The sequence below is a fragment of the Mirounga angustirostris genome, unplaced genomic scaffold (assembly GCF_029215605.1).
Source record: "Mirounga angustirostris isolate CCGP_5_RB_7025 unplaced genomic scaffold, mMirAng1.0.hap1 SCAF_7, whole genome shotgun sequence".
Taxonomy (NCBI): Eukaryota; Metazoa; Chordata; class Mammalia; order Carnivora; family Phocidae; genus Mirounga; species Mirounga angustirostris.
Window position 1 is genome coordinate 143220509 of NW_026991715.1, and position 15207 is coordinate 143235715.

At 38.1% G+C, this 15207-nt stretch overlaps 1 protein-coding gene across 3 annotated transcripts in view; it reads left to right on the forward strand.

Annotated features, from left to right (window-relative positions):
• The window catches only part of DNAH5 (dynein axonemal heavy chain 5), a 273454-nt gene that overhangs the window by 145702 nt on the left and 112545 nt on the right, over nucleotides 1–15207 (forward strand). For all 3 annotated transcript variants that reach the window (XM_064596856.1, XM_064596857.1, XM_064596858.1), the window contains exons 41-46: nucleotides 1912–2065; nucleotides 7034–7180; nucleotides 9618–9859; nucleotides 12648–12824; nucleotides 13242–13443; nucleotides 14458–14600. In XM_064596856.1, the coding sequence (XP_064452926.1) occupies nucleotides 1912–2065; nucleotides 7034–7180; nucleotides 9618–9859; nucleotides 12648–12824; nucleotides 13242–13443; nucleotides 14458–14600 (1065 nt within the window). The remainder of the gene's footprint in view (nucleotides 1–1911; nucleotides 2066–7033; nucleotides 7181–9617; nucleotides 9860–12647; nucleotides 12825–13241; nucleotides 13444–14457; nucleotides 14601–15207) is intronic.

Below are 15207 nucleotides of genomic sequence, written 5' to 3' on the forward strand. Positions count from 1 at the left end.
TGTCATTATTTTCCCCCAGGCCCAGGATCACTTGTGATTTCTTCCTGGGCCTCTGGGGGATCTACCACATTATGTGTATTATTAGGTGTCTGGATTTCCCATGACACTTGGTAGAGCTTTACTTTTTTATAGTTTTCCTAGGAATGAAAATGAACCATGTAAATCTTGTGCCTCAGTTTCTTTTCCTACAAGGAAGAGTTTGGAAAAAAATTTTATAGAAGTGGCGATAAGCTCATATTTATAAAATACATTTTAATTCTTCGAAGATATTTGTTAACAAAAATCAAATGTGGTAGTATTTAATGGATCTTTTCCTTTTAAAAATCAGTATATAAAATTCTTAATCTCCAGAGCACATGGGTGGCTCAGTTGGTTAAGCGTCTGACTCTTGACTTTGGCTTAGGTCGTGATCTCAGGGTCCTGAAATGGAGCCCTGCTGGGCCTGTGCTCAGGAGGAGTCTGCTTGAGATTCTTTCTTTCCTTCTCCCTCTGCCACCCCCTAAAATAAAGAAATAAAATCTTAAAAAAAATCTTAATCTCCTGATCAGGTAAGAGTGATAATTCATTTTGCAAATGGTTTCTTCATCATATGGCTGAATTAATTGTAGCATTGTCTAAAAAACTTAGTATAAAGTCATTTATAGGGTGACTAACAGCATAATTTGTAGCATATGAAAAATCTGAAGAGCATAGATATATAGCATAAAATGATACATGATTATTATCCAACAATTATTTAAGTAAAAGTAAAAGCATCATTTATAGTGTGTTTAAGCATAGCATGATAGTTAAGAGCACAGACCATGGAGCTGAGTTTCCTGGGCTCACATCCCCACTCTGTAACTTTATAAGTAATAATCTTGGGGAGGGCGCCTGGGTGGCTCAGTCGTTAAGCCACCGTCTGCCTTCGGCTCAGGTCATGATCCCAGGGTCCTGGGATCGAGTCCCACATCGGGCTCCCTGTTCGGCGGGAAGCCTGCTTCTCCCTCTCCCACTCCCCCTGCTTGTGTTCCTGCTCTTGCTGTCTCTCTCTCTGTCAAATAAATAAATAAAATCTTAAAAAAAAAATAATCTTGGGGAAATTGCTTGGTTCTCTGTGCCTCAGTTTCCTTTTCTGTAAAAGAAAGATATCAATAGGGCTAATCTTATAGTGTTGTTATGAATATTGAACTTAGAATAGTGTTTGGCAGGATAACTTTCATGCATGTGTTCGACAGATTAAAACTACCCAGTAGATTTATAGACAGTTTGAGTTTTCTATGGAATTTCTGTCAACTTGGTGTGCTACAAAGTTTTCCAGTTACTAAATATCACATTTTAAATTAAAGATTTAAAATGCCTTTTGATATTTGAGTCTTTATTCTTAAGTTGTTCCTATGACATATATTCAAGGATGTATTAATATAAATGTATTCAATTCCCAAAGGCAGATGCAGATGTTTCTTATTGGCTTGGGATAACATTTTGAATAGTCAACCTGCTTTTTGTCTTTGTATGTATATATTTTTTTATGCAATATATATATTTAAAAATTTTCTATTTTAAGTAAACTCCATGCCACACGTGGGCCTTGAACTGACAAGCCTGAGATCAAGAGTTGCACTGACTGAGCTTGCCAGGCACCCCAGCAATATATTTTTTATTTTGGTAAAATCCGTAACATAAAATTTACCATTTAACCATTTTTAAGTGTACTGTTCCATGATATTAAGTACATTCACATTATTTTGCAAAACATCATCACCATCCATCTTCAGAACTTTTTTCGCCTTTCCAAACTGAAACTCCACGCCCATTAAACAATAACTCCCATTCCTCTACTCCCTGCTCAATGTCTGTGCTTATTTTGAGCACAACGGTAAGTTCTGATTGCTGTTGATGTGGCCCAATGTGGGGCTTTTATGCTTTCAGGTTGAAGAATCTGGTTTAATCAACCATCCTCCTTGGAAACTCAAAGTCATCCAGCTGTTTGAGACACAGAGAGTGCGGCATGGGATGATGACCCTGGGGCCCAGTGGAGCAGGGAAAACCACCTGCATCCACACCTTGATGAGAGCCATGGCAGGTAAGGGGGTGCCCAAGCTGTGTTGCTCTGGGCAACACATTTAAGTAGCTGTGACCCATTTGAATACTCCAAGAGGGACATGAAAGTTAGATACATTAATATATTTGTATAGGAAGGAATGCTGCTTTACTGATTATTGGGTTCATTTCAGCGATAATGTATTATAATAATGAACTAGAAGGGAAAAAATTTTTCAGCTTTATTGAGATATAATTGACATATGACATTGTGTTTAATGTGTACAGTGTATTGATGTGCAACATTTGTATGTTGCAAAATAATTAACACCATGAACTTTGACCCCCATCTTGTCACATAGGTACCATTTCTTTTTTTGTGGTGAGAACATTTAAGATCTACTCTTCTAGCAACATTCAAGTTTATGATACAGTATAATTAGCTATAATCACTCTACTATATATATATATATATATATATTTATATATAGTATGCTATAATGTACATTCGATCCCCAAACTCATTAATCCTTTAGCTAGAAGTTTGTACCCTTTGCCCAATATCTCCCCATTTCCCTACACCTCAACCCCTAGTAACCACCATTCTACAATCTGTTTCTCAGAGTTTGATTTTTTTAGATTCCATATATAAGTGATACCACACAGTATTTGTCTTTCCCTGTCAGACTTAATTCATTTAGCATGATGTTCTCAAGGTCCATCCATGTCATTGTAAATGGCAGGATGTCCTTCTTGCTCATGGCTGAATAATAAATATATATACATGTAAAATATATATATTTATATGTATACACACACACACCACATTTTCTTAATCCATTCATCTATTAATGAACATTTAAATTGTTTCCATATCTTGGCTTCTGGGAATAATGCTGAATGAAAAAAATTCCTGAACAGTGACTTTGTATATTGTGTTATATGTTTTACTTATGTCATTAAATTTTCACAATGATCTTGAGTTGTGGCTATTACCATCCCCATTTTGTACAAAAATTCAAGGCTCAAATTCAGAAATGCTACAGGTTGCAAAGATGGTAAGTGATAGGATTCAGAATTATAGGATTCTCAAATTATAGATAGGATTCAGAATGTCAGGGTCCACTAATGAAAAGCCCAGACTTTTTCCATTATAACATGCCACTACCCAATAATGACTTAATATAACCTCCCAGTACAGAAAAAAATATTTCAATTTCAGTTCCTAAAATCATCCTAATCACAAACTAATTTCCCACCTAGAATCAGATGTTTTTCTGGTGAAGTTAAATAACTGCATTTAATTTCCAGATCTCCCTAAGCCTTACAGCTAAGTCCCTACCTAGCCCGAGGTCATCTAAAGATAATAGGCATTGTCACATTTGTGATTATTCTTATATTTCCTGATTGGACATTGATGTCTGTCATACTGAAGGTACTGTGTAGGCAGCTCTTGGCCATGGCAGATTTGAGTCCCAAAATTTCACAGAACTCTACCTATTGGAATTCAAATACATGGTCCCATAGGGAGAAGGTGCCTAGTTGGTTTTCCAGTCAGCTCATGCAGACCCAGTGCACTGATCTTGAGTTGGTGGTTGTGGAGATTGCTCTGTATTGCTCTAGGGTCCTGCACATGTTGGATTTAGCTGGATACCTATATCCGCAGCGATGGGGCCCAGTAAATTCTGTACATTAAGTCCACCAGGGAGTCTCCACACTAAGAAAGAACTGTGCTCTCAGCTATCACTTACCTTGCCAAAACTGAGAGCTCACACCTGCAAAAGACTTATCATGTGCTTTTCACGTGCTGTTAAGTTTGTGTTTGGGGATTTTTATAGAGCTTTAAAATGATCTGTTCTCTCAAATCATGCTTAATAATACTTTTGTTATTATTATGTAGCTGCCTTCTGTGAACAATAAACTACAAATGCACCTGGTAAAATGACTTGAACAAAATGAGTACTAAATATTAAACGATAGTGATACATTATGTATAATATGTCTAAATTATATAACCCATATGGCATCACTGGTTTTGGAGAAGCTCTTTGCAAAGATGAATTAATCATTAGCTGTTGATTAACCTGTTCTTGGTTTTAATGTATAGGGCAAATATTTGTTATTTTAAGCAACACATTGTTTCTTGCTGAAAATATTCATTCTCCCAAAGATTGAGAAGGTAATTGGGTTGAACTTATACTAGACCCATATATATTTGTGTCCTTATTCATCATGTATTTGTTTATCAAATATCTCTAGTATTCTGTAGTTTGAGGCCCTGCTAGGTTCGGTAGCTTAAATGGGAAGGCAGGCATGAAAACAAAAGGCTGTGTCTTCAAGGAGCTTACGGTTTGGTGGAGTAACAGTTATTAGTCAACACGGAATTGCTATGAGGAGGTTTGGACAATTATGTTGTGAGCAGAGGCAAAGGAGATCAGAGACCTTTCTAAGGAATTATAGGAAGGCTTACAGAGCAGGTGCTGCTTCAGCTGAGGTTTGGGGGTTGAGTAGCTGTTGGAGAAAAGGCATTCTTAGCAGAATGAAGAGCCTGGGCAGGTAGGAGGGACTGGAGAGAGCATGGCATACCCAGAAATTGCTTTGGTATGGATAAATGTGCTCTGTGTGTGGGTGGGATTAGGGGAGAGGAGGAGGTGTAGCAGGTGCTACTGGCCCCCAGCGCTTCATCCCTTTGGCCCTCCCCCTTTGGACAGCTTCTCCCACAGATGCCAGTGCTGTCTCCTAGTTTTTCAGCATTATGACTTTCCTAGAATCTAGGGAACTCCTGGCTCAGCCTGAAAGAGGGTGGGAATTAATGCCCCTGAGGCAGCCATAGCCTCAACTAGTGGGGCGAAGCGTTGAAGGCAAGTATCCCATCTCCTCTTGTCCATTAGAGGGATACTACCTCTGGGGCCACTTCACAAATGAGCCCATTTTGGGGATTCTCTCCTTTTCTGTCTCACTGTCTCTTTGCCCTGACTCCAAACTCCCAGTACCCACATCTTTGTTTGAGGCTTTGCTTTTAGGGGGGAATTTAGGTATGGCATGAGGAGCTTTATAAGTTATGCTGAATACCTAGGTTTTATTCTGTAGGTGATGGGAAGCCCTTGAGCTGGGGAGGGGTATGGTCAACCTTCTGTGGGTGGAAGGCCACCTGGCGGCCATGTAGAGAATAGACCATGGACAGGAGGGGTGGTCTGGAGTCCATAAGGAGGCAACAGCAAGAAAGGATGCCTACTCTAGGGCAGAGTCCATGAAGGTGGAGTGATCAGGACAGTCAAGAAATGCCTAGGAGGAGAGGAGGAATTAGTTTAACCAACATTTTGAAAGTCAAGCATTTTTTTCTTGGAGTGCTCTTATAACAATGTTTTGGTATTTCTTTCTTTTTTTTTTTTGGCATAATTAAAAAATTTTATTATTGAAGTATAGTTGGCATACGATGTTATTTAAGTTTCAGGTGTATAACATAGTGATTCAATAATTCTATACAAAAATATTATGGTATTTTAAATTAAAATAATGCAGTTCTACCTACTACCATAATGAAATAATTTTTGACAGTTTTTCTTATATGGGCAACAGACAAAGTCCAGTTTTTAGCTATGATACTGTCATACTGTTTGAGAGTAGGCTGGCCTTTTGTAAAGTGTGTTAGGTAAAAAAATAGTTTTGCCCGTCAGCTCTGAAAAAGCTGAATTGTGACTCAGTTTAACTTCAGGATCATAAAGTATTGAAGATAATTACCCTGAGTTTTTTTGTGATTAAAAAAGGAGACCTAAAGGGGTGTCTGGGTGGCTCAGTCAGTTAAGCATCTTCCTTGGGCTCAGGTCATGATCCCAGGGTCCTGGGATGGAGCCCCACATTGGCTCCTTGCTCAGCGGGGAGCCTGCTTCTCCCTCTTCCTCTGCCTCACCCCCTGCTTGTGCATGTTCTCTCTCTCTCTCAGTCAAATTAATAAATAATAAATAAATAATAATCTTTTAAAAAATAGTAAATAATCTTTTAAAAAATAAAAAAAGGAGAACTATGGTCTAATTTTCTAAATAAGTTTTAATATTTTTTAAAGATTTATCTGTTTATTTAAGAGAGGGAGAGAGAGAGAGCGCGAGAAAGTGAGCACAGGCTTGCTGGGCAGGGGGCAGGGGGCAGGGGTCGAGGGAGGGGCAGAGGGCGAGGGAGAGAAGCATACTCCCCACTGAGCGGGGAAACCCCACTGAACTGATGTGGGACTTGATCTCATGACCCTGAGATCATGACCTGACCTGAAATCAAGAGTTGAACACTTCACTGACTGAGCCACGCAGCTGCCCTGGTTTTGATGGGTTTTAACATGTTTTTCGATGGGCGTAGTTATGTATGCTTGCCTGTGTTTGTCAATCTTTCACACAATATGTAATATTTTAGCATCTATTTTTATGATTTTATACTTTAAACCTTATTCTTCACCTTTCTGCTTATTAACTGCTTATGTACAGAATCTGGCCCCTTTAAGAGTAGTTTTAGGGTTTGAAGGATTCAAAGACCTTTTTTTTGAGGTTGGCTACAAAAGAAAAGTCCTTGATTCTTGCAGCATTAGTTTAGCTTACTTTTTCCAAATGAGCAAGAACACATCTCAGTGAATTGAAGCTGGTTATGGAGAGAATGAGGCATCTTCTGGGTGACATTTCAGAGACCAGACTTAATCTGGTATACCGTAAATCAAAAGATTTTTGAGCTGTGAAATTTAAAGAACTTCCAGGTTATGTTAATTTGTTCATCAATACCAACATGGTATCTTCCCCCCCTTTATGTTTCCTTTTACAGAAGGATAAAAACAAAAGTATGTTAGTCCATAAAATATAACAGTGTTAATTATGATAACTTGGAATGCAGTAAGACATATATTCTCAGTATAATTTTGTGTTTTTCATATTTTGAACACCTGCCGATGGTACATTGCAAATTAGTTCAATGTTACCTAATGATGGTTCACTCTACATCTGAGTCATTTAAAATTTGAATTTACTTGGTACAGATTGTGGAAAGCCACACCGGGAACTGAGGATGAATCCCAAAGCGATTACGGCCCCACAGATGTTTGGTCGGCTTGACGTGGCCACAAACGACTGGACTGATGGGATATTTTCAACCCTTTGGAGGAAAACACTGAGGGCCAAGAAAGGTAGAAGATGAAGTATTATTCTTGACATGTCCTTCTAAATAAAATCCTTGGTGCCTATTTAGAATTAGTAGAACATATTCTCCATATAATATCTTAGCCAAGATTAAGAAGTCCTAAATCAGTATATTTGTCATGTTGAAATACTGAAATTATTGATTAGGGTATTTAAAATCCCCCTGTCCCACCTTTCTTCTTTGTAGTTGTTACAAAGAAATTATTTTCCTTTTGAATAAATATTTCTGTATCCCTGTGATATCTTAGAATAAAAGAGAAAGAAAAAGCTGTTACAGAAAATTGATAGTGTTAAATAAAGTGATTTTACTATAACTATTTCACTGAATCTTTTAAAAATGTTACTTTTATTTAAGTATAGCCTATTTTTGGAAAACTGATTCTCCTATAAAATCACAGGAGGAAATAGGCTTCTTTGGGAAGAAAATTACATATGTCAAAAATGAAGTTTATATTGAACTAAGAAATTATTCTGTTTAGGTATACACTGGTGTTTGGTTGTCCTGTGAACAAACTTGTTAAGGGCTAGTGGTTCACTCTGAATATTCTCTTACTTACGGAGTCTGGAAATTGAACCCGGTATTCCTGGAATATAAGCTTGGATGGAAGAGGTGATATTAACTCTCCTCTCATCATGTTTCTCACTCCTGAATAAGGAGGAGAAAGGCACAGTGAATGCATTTGCAGAGAGAAAGAAGGATCCAGGAGAAGGACAAGATATTTGGGCTATTTCTTCAGGAGTCTCTGCTTTGGAATAGTTTCTACCAATAAATGTTTAAAAGCTGGTGCCATCCCAGTTCTCAGTTAGGGAATGGAGCTCATCAACCTAAAAATCAGTTGTCAAAAGAGACATGAAAACATGGGATTTCAAAAGTGTGTTCATATTTGGAATTATTGTTTTATTGGATATAAATCAAATTTTGTTTCTGACCTTGTTTCAATAATCCTGTGTAAACAGATCCGGTGCCCAGTGCTCCCAAGAATGGGAGCTCAGAGAGGTGTTTTTTTTCCTCCTTAAAGAAGGCAACATGCTTTTTCTAAGGGACTCTGGTGTTTAGATCATTTTACTTAAAATCAAGTCAAATGAGCATAATTAAGATTTTCAAAGCAGTTGACTGGACATAGAATATATTACAGGGGTTACACAGTAAATAAAAACTACAGTTACAAACTTGGTCATGGTGTCAGTAAAGAGAAACTAGAGATTAGGAGATTAAGAGGAACTATTAAACCGAATACCTAAGTTTATGATGGCATTGTGGTTGACCATTCCGTGGATGCTTGTCACTTTCTTTACTTCCAGATATCTCCGTAAGTGACTCCCAGCAGGTTTTGTCCCCAGTGGTCCTCCAAAACTACTCTTTTAAGGACACTCATGACCTCCAGCTCGCCAGATATAAATTGTCAGTTCTCAGGCTAGTCCGGCTGTCATGGGATCTTGGCACGGTCGATCACCCCCCTTCTCGGAACTCTTCCATCACTTGGCTTCAGGGAAACTTTACCTGTTGGCTCTCCTTCTACCTCTGCCTCATGGGGGGTCTGCCAGAGGGAGGAGCCAGCAAAGGAGACACTACTAGAAGTCTGACCATCAAAGTGACTCTGTCCTCAGACCTCCTGTTTCTACTTTTACTATCTAGAAGAAACAAATTTTAAAAACCCAGTCCATGGTTTTAAATGCCATCTCTAAGCTGGTGGCTTCTACATGTTAATCTTCAACCCTGACCTCTCCCTTGAACCTCCAGCTCAGCAACACTGTGGGATGTCTGTGGGACATCTCAGATGTAAGATGTGCAAGCCAGAGTTGATTCTGTGGTTCTTTCTGGCTGTCCTTCTGACTGTACTCACATTCTTCTCCTCCTTCTCTTCTTATTTACTAGGTTCAACTTCTTGCTCTTCCTGGGACACCCTATGCTTGTACTCACTTTGAGACCTTTGCACTTGCTATTCCTACTGCCTGGAAGACTTTACCTCTAGATCTTTACATCTCTTCATTCTCCTGAACTATATTACTGACTACCTTATCCAAAGCAATGCCCCATCATCTTATTCTTCTTAATTTTTCTTATCTTGGATATTTCTTTGCTTATGGTTTGATTGATTATCATCTCTACCCTTTAGAGTGTAAGGTCTGTGAAAGCAGGAATTGTCTTATTTACCACAAAATCCCCAGACTCTAGAACAGTGCTGATACATAGAAAGTGCTCAATGAATATTTGTTCAATGAAAAATGACTTTTTACTTTATGTGCTTTAAACAACTGGTATATAAAGAACTGGAAAAGTCCTATGTGATAAAAATAATCATTTCTATCAAAGTTTAATGAAAATCACATCAAGTTACAGTACTTCTGCTAGTATAGTAGTTATGTGTCTATGTATATATGTGTACGTATGCTTTTCCCCCCACCTTTGGTGGAATATTTTAGGTGAACATATCTGGATAGTTCTTGATGGTCCAGTAGATGCCATTTGGATTGAAAATCTGAATTCTGTTTTGGATGATAACAAAACTCTAACTCTTGCCAATGGCGATCGGATTCCCATGGCTCCAGACTGCAAGATCATTTTTGAACCCCATAACATTGAAAACGCTTCACCTGCTACTGTCTCAAGAAATGGAATGGTTTTCATGAGTTCTTCTATCCTTGATTGGAGTCCTATTCTCGAGGTATGAGTGGAGTCTTTCTTTTGTGCACTGAAGGAGGAACCAGTCTTTAGCATTCCTGTAGAGCACTGTTGATTTTTCTGCAGACCTTTGGTGTCATTGCATTTGATCGCTACTATTTAAGGCCACTCCTTGCCTGCTCTGGGATGTTGGAACCCTGATTGTCCCTTACAGGTTCCTTCAGCATCGTGGTGTCTGTAGGGCTCCTCTCATCTCTTTAGACCTGTGATTTCCACTGTGGGTTGTGGGGTAGTTGCCAGGCCTCACTGAATCAATAATCCCGCCAAACTGTGAATAAGTAAAATTTAATTTGATCACTTTGGAAATTCATGACATTTTAAAAAGGTACTCAGTCATGTAAAGTTTGGGAGCAATCATCTTAGAATTTCAGCTTTAAGAAAACAATTTATTAAAATTCCATCTAAGGGAAAAATTGCATATAAGGGATTTTTATGAGATTCAGTAGTCATTAGTTTTATGTTCGTTCTTGGAAATAATATTTCAGATAATATCTCCAGTTCATGAAAAGGTATATTATTTTCTTATCACCAATACATTCTAGAATATATTGATTATAATCAGATTATAGTTAAATGCCTTGTATACGTAGATATTTTACTAAATAAATGCTATAAGGCAAAATGCTTATTAGATAAGCCAGGTGTGAAATCTTTTTTGACATTGTTGGTCAAATTTATTATTTTATTTACATAATTTTTTGGAGATCATTTTGATTGAAAACTTATAAAATCATAATTTTCAAAAAAGATTTATTTATTTGAGAGAGAGTGAGAGAGAGATAGCAAGCACAAGAGAGCACACAAGCGGGGGAACAGCGGGCAGAGGGAGAAGCAGGCTTCCCGCGGAGCAGGGAGCCCGATGCAGGGCTTGAACCCAGGACCCTGAGATCATGACCTGAGCCGAAGGCAGACACTTAACCAAATGAGCCACCCAGGTGCCCCCTAAAATCATAATTTAAATTAAGTAGGTGTTTACTTTGTATTGTCATTAATTTTTGTGCTTCTCTTTCTCTATGAATATATCCTAACTTTTAATAATATCTTCTCAGAATTTACAGAAACCTGGGTTGAAAAAGGGTTTAGGTTTGGTAAAATGTGAAGATACGAAAAAAGAGGGGATTATATGGCAAAATGATACTTACATATAATTGGATATGTCACTAAATATGCTTCTAAAGATTTCAGATTTCTCAATCAAATTATCCATCCATTAAAGAGAATACAGGGCAAGGGTTCTGAGCACTGGCTTTGCAAGAATAATCATCAATGACAGTTCTTTAAAATACAAATGATGGGGTCATACCCCAATCCTTCCAAATTAGAATCTCTGGGTTGGGGGTGAGGGGGTAAGATTCAGAAGTTGGTTTTTGTTTTTGCTTTTGTTTTTAGAAGTACCACAATAGGTCCAGATTTGGTAACTACAGATACAGCGGCAAGCTCCAAGTAAAAAAGTATTTCTGTGATTTTCCCCAAATACTTCACATTCACAAAGGCTTTTAAAAAATACTTCTACACGACTAGCTAATGAATATTTAGACTTTGCTATTTATGAAATAAGCTTCTATTATGTTCTATGTTGAGGATGAATAAGGTTCTCACATTAATGCTACACTTACCTAATTTTATTTTGTTAAAGTAGGCTCCATACCCAGCATGGAGCCCAACATGGGGCTTGAGCTCACGTCTGTGAGATCAAGACCTGAGCTGTGATCAACAGTCGGATGCTCAGCCGACTGAGCCACCCAGGCGCCCCTTACCTAATTTTTTATATGCTTTTAAATAATGCAGTTTCTTCTCACGAATCGTTAGCAAGACTCACAAAGAATCAGACTGGGAGTGTTGAGAGCAGTACAAGGCAACTCTAGGGAGTTACTAGAGGCAGACGGGTGGAGAAGCTGTGTTCACTGGTATCCTGGGAGCCAAGCTGATTAATTGGCCCTGTGTATGGCAGTCTTTTTGATTCCATCAACTCAAAAGGGCTATGTTCTGTTTTTGTTGCTGTGGCACCCTGGTAAATTCATGAATTGATGAATAATTTGGAATCAACATTTTATTGCTTCTGTTCAGTGTCTAAGAATGAGCTGATCCCTTGAGGCCGAGGGAACTTGCGTCAGCTTTAGAGAATAGTGTGTGTTAGTGGTATTTTGTTAGAGATCACATGCACTTTTCTAAAGTGGGTTCCCCAAATGACTAAATTCCCCATTTTCTGGGGTGTTCTTTGATATTTTTCGACATTGGTTATTAATTAAATTAGAAGAAATAAAAGGAAACAACTAACTTGATAAATCTTTTATCCCATTTAAAACAATGTGGGTATGGATTTCCTTTGTTCATCTTTTATTCCTTTTTCTTTTCCTAAATTATTTCTCTATATATGCCTCCTCATTTTCTTCTAGTATGTTTTAATTAAGAGCTTAAGACTTTTTTTCCATCTTGGCTTTAAGACCTGAGCACATGTATAGGGTGGTGATAGAACATGTGCATTTGAATTCTGTCCTTGGCACTCACCAGCTGTGGGATCCTGGGCACATTACTTCCACTGTTTGGGCCTTGGTTTTCCCATCTGTAAAAGGAAGATAATAATAACTCCTACCTCATAGTGTTATTTTGAGCATTACATGAATTAATGCATGGAAGCCCGGTTAGTAAGGCCTGGCACATCCTATATGCAGTATTATCATTAATTAATATTTAAAAAATTTTTGTCCCAAAATGGCCATTCTCCTGGTGTGCTAGTTAACTTATTAATGCATTAATCTGTAAATGAACAGGGTTTCCTTAAGAAACGCTCGCCTCAAGAAGCTGAAATTCTTCGTCAGCTCTACGGCAAGTCTTTTCCTGACCTGTATCGCTTCAGTATCCAGAACTTAGAATACAAGATGGAGATGCTTGAGGCTTTTGTAATCATGCAGAGCATTAACATGCTTCAAGGGCTGATCCCTCCTAAGGTAAATTGCTCAAATTTCTAGAAATTTCTCTCTTATTAACAGAGCCATGTTGTGCAGAGAGTACAATATTTGAAATTGGTTCTGTTAGGCCTGTGGTTGGGGTGGGGGATGTTTTAAACGTGCACATGCATCTTTTGCATTTTTCTCATTTCTGTTTTCACCAAGGAAGCCATCAGTTTATAATTTAGTGGCAAGTTCACTGTCATCTAATAAGCATCCAGATTTATTTTGGAGACCAGCTTGGTATTCCTCGAGATCAATTCTGTATTTTTTCCCAATTTCATTCATCTTTCCCTTGTTCTTGTCTTGGGGAAAACTGTTGTCCCTTTCACATCTTTGTTATTTTCATTGAAACCTCCAAGTAAAATGTCAGTTCGAGAAGCAAGCATTAAAACAGCAAGTTTCTTTTGTGCTCAGGAGCAAGGTGTGGAGGTCACACCAGAGCACCTGGGGAGACTGTACGTCTTCTCCCTGATGTGGAGCGTTGGTGCCCTGCTTGAACTGGAGGGCCGACGCCGGCTGGAGCACTGGCTGTGTTCTCAGGAAGCCTTGACCTTGGATTTGCCGCCTCTGGAGGGGACGGAGGACACCATGTTTGACTATTACGTCTCGTCCACTGGTGAGGATCCTTGCTTCCATGGACTCATACACAACACATGGGAACAGTTTTTTTCCACTGGCCAATATTTACATAAATTTTATTTTTTCTAAATGGTAATTAAAACACTTGGCTGTAAAATTGAAATGGAAATTTTCATGTGTGAAGAAACCTAATTGTTTTTTTTTCGAAATTTTATTTCATTTGTGTTCCAAAAGCACATCTTCCCCTTGTTAAGTATATTGTTTACTGAACTTCTAATGAATTAAAAACAAAGTAGGGGGACACCTGGGTGGCTTAGTCAGTTAAGCATATGACTCTTGATTTCAGCTCAATGGGAAGTCTGCTTGAGGATTCTCTCTCTCCATCTCCCTCTGCCCTACCCCCCCCACTTGTGCACTCTTTCTCTTTCTAAAATAAATAAATCAATCTAAAAATAAAAATTAGAGAAAAATCTCCAAATCAGATCTGTTTCAGCCATTTATATAATCAGGAATTTACATAAAAATTACAAAGTGTGAAGTATATTTTTACCAAATATGTGTTTATCTATACATTTGTATCTATCTATATATACCTCAAGTTTATTTATATGTGCATACATATATATAAAGTACATACAAAGTATATATATATACAATATTTATATCTTTTATTTTTGATTTATAATTAAGGAAGTGTGTAATGAAAAGCTTGTGATATTAGATATTTTAAATGGTCTTAGGTACATACTACTATCACTGTATTCTTAACTTTTATACAGACGTAATTGAAAACTGACATATTTAAAAAGAAAATTCCAGGATTCTTCTTCATATTTCCTAATAATAACACTTTGGAATTGTTCCTTGGGAAATTTTGACTCGGCTAACACATACTTAAATAGTACTTAGATCTATGGTTCTAATGATCTTCATTTTATGGGGAGTTTTTGAAAGATGGCTTCATGAGATGTCAAGGACGTGTGGTTGTTCCGGTCAGGACTTCAGTTATTTATGGGCATGTGAGGTTGTACATGTTCTCTGTTCGTCTCAGGTGAATGGAGGCACTGGACCACGTGCACTGAGGAATATGTGTATCCATCTGACATCACCCCAGAATATGGCTCCATCCTGGTGCCAAATGTTGACAACGTGAGGACTGACTTTCTAATTAAAACCATCGCCAAACAGGGCAAGGTGTGGCTCTTTGACTTTTATTGACAATAGCATATTTTAAAATGTCGCTTGAAAACACAAGGCATCTTGCATTTATTTATTTATTTATTTTTTATCTTGCATTTATCTTAGTATGTTTTGGGTTGCTGTTTCGAGTAAATGAAAGTATTACCCAAATTAATATGCTTCTTTTATTATTCTCGAGTAACAGTGTTAAGAGTTGAATAGTTCCAGTGCATGATCAAGGAATTATTTCTCACACAGTAGTTGAGAGAAAGTGAACTTGGACTTGTTTGTCCAAAGAGAAATCCTCCTCTTCCGATGGCTGTGTTAGTTTGCTGGGGCCGCCGTAACAAATCACCACAGACGAGTGGTTTAAACAGCAGACATTTCTTTCCCTCCAGTTCTGGAGGCTTGGCGTCCACGATGAAGGTCTTGGCAGGTTTGATTGCCTGTGGTCTCTGTCCTTGGCTTGCAGGTGGCTGCCTTCTCACCGTGTCCCCCCATACTCTTTATGCCTGTGACTCCATCCCTGCTGTTCCTTTGTGTACGTGTATCCAGATTTTGTCCTCTTACATGAATACCAGTAAGATTGAACTAGGGCCCACCCGAATGGCCTTATTTTCAC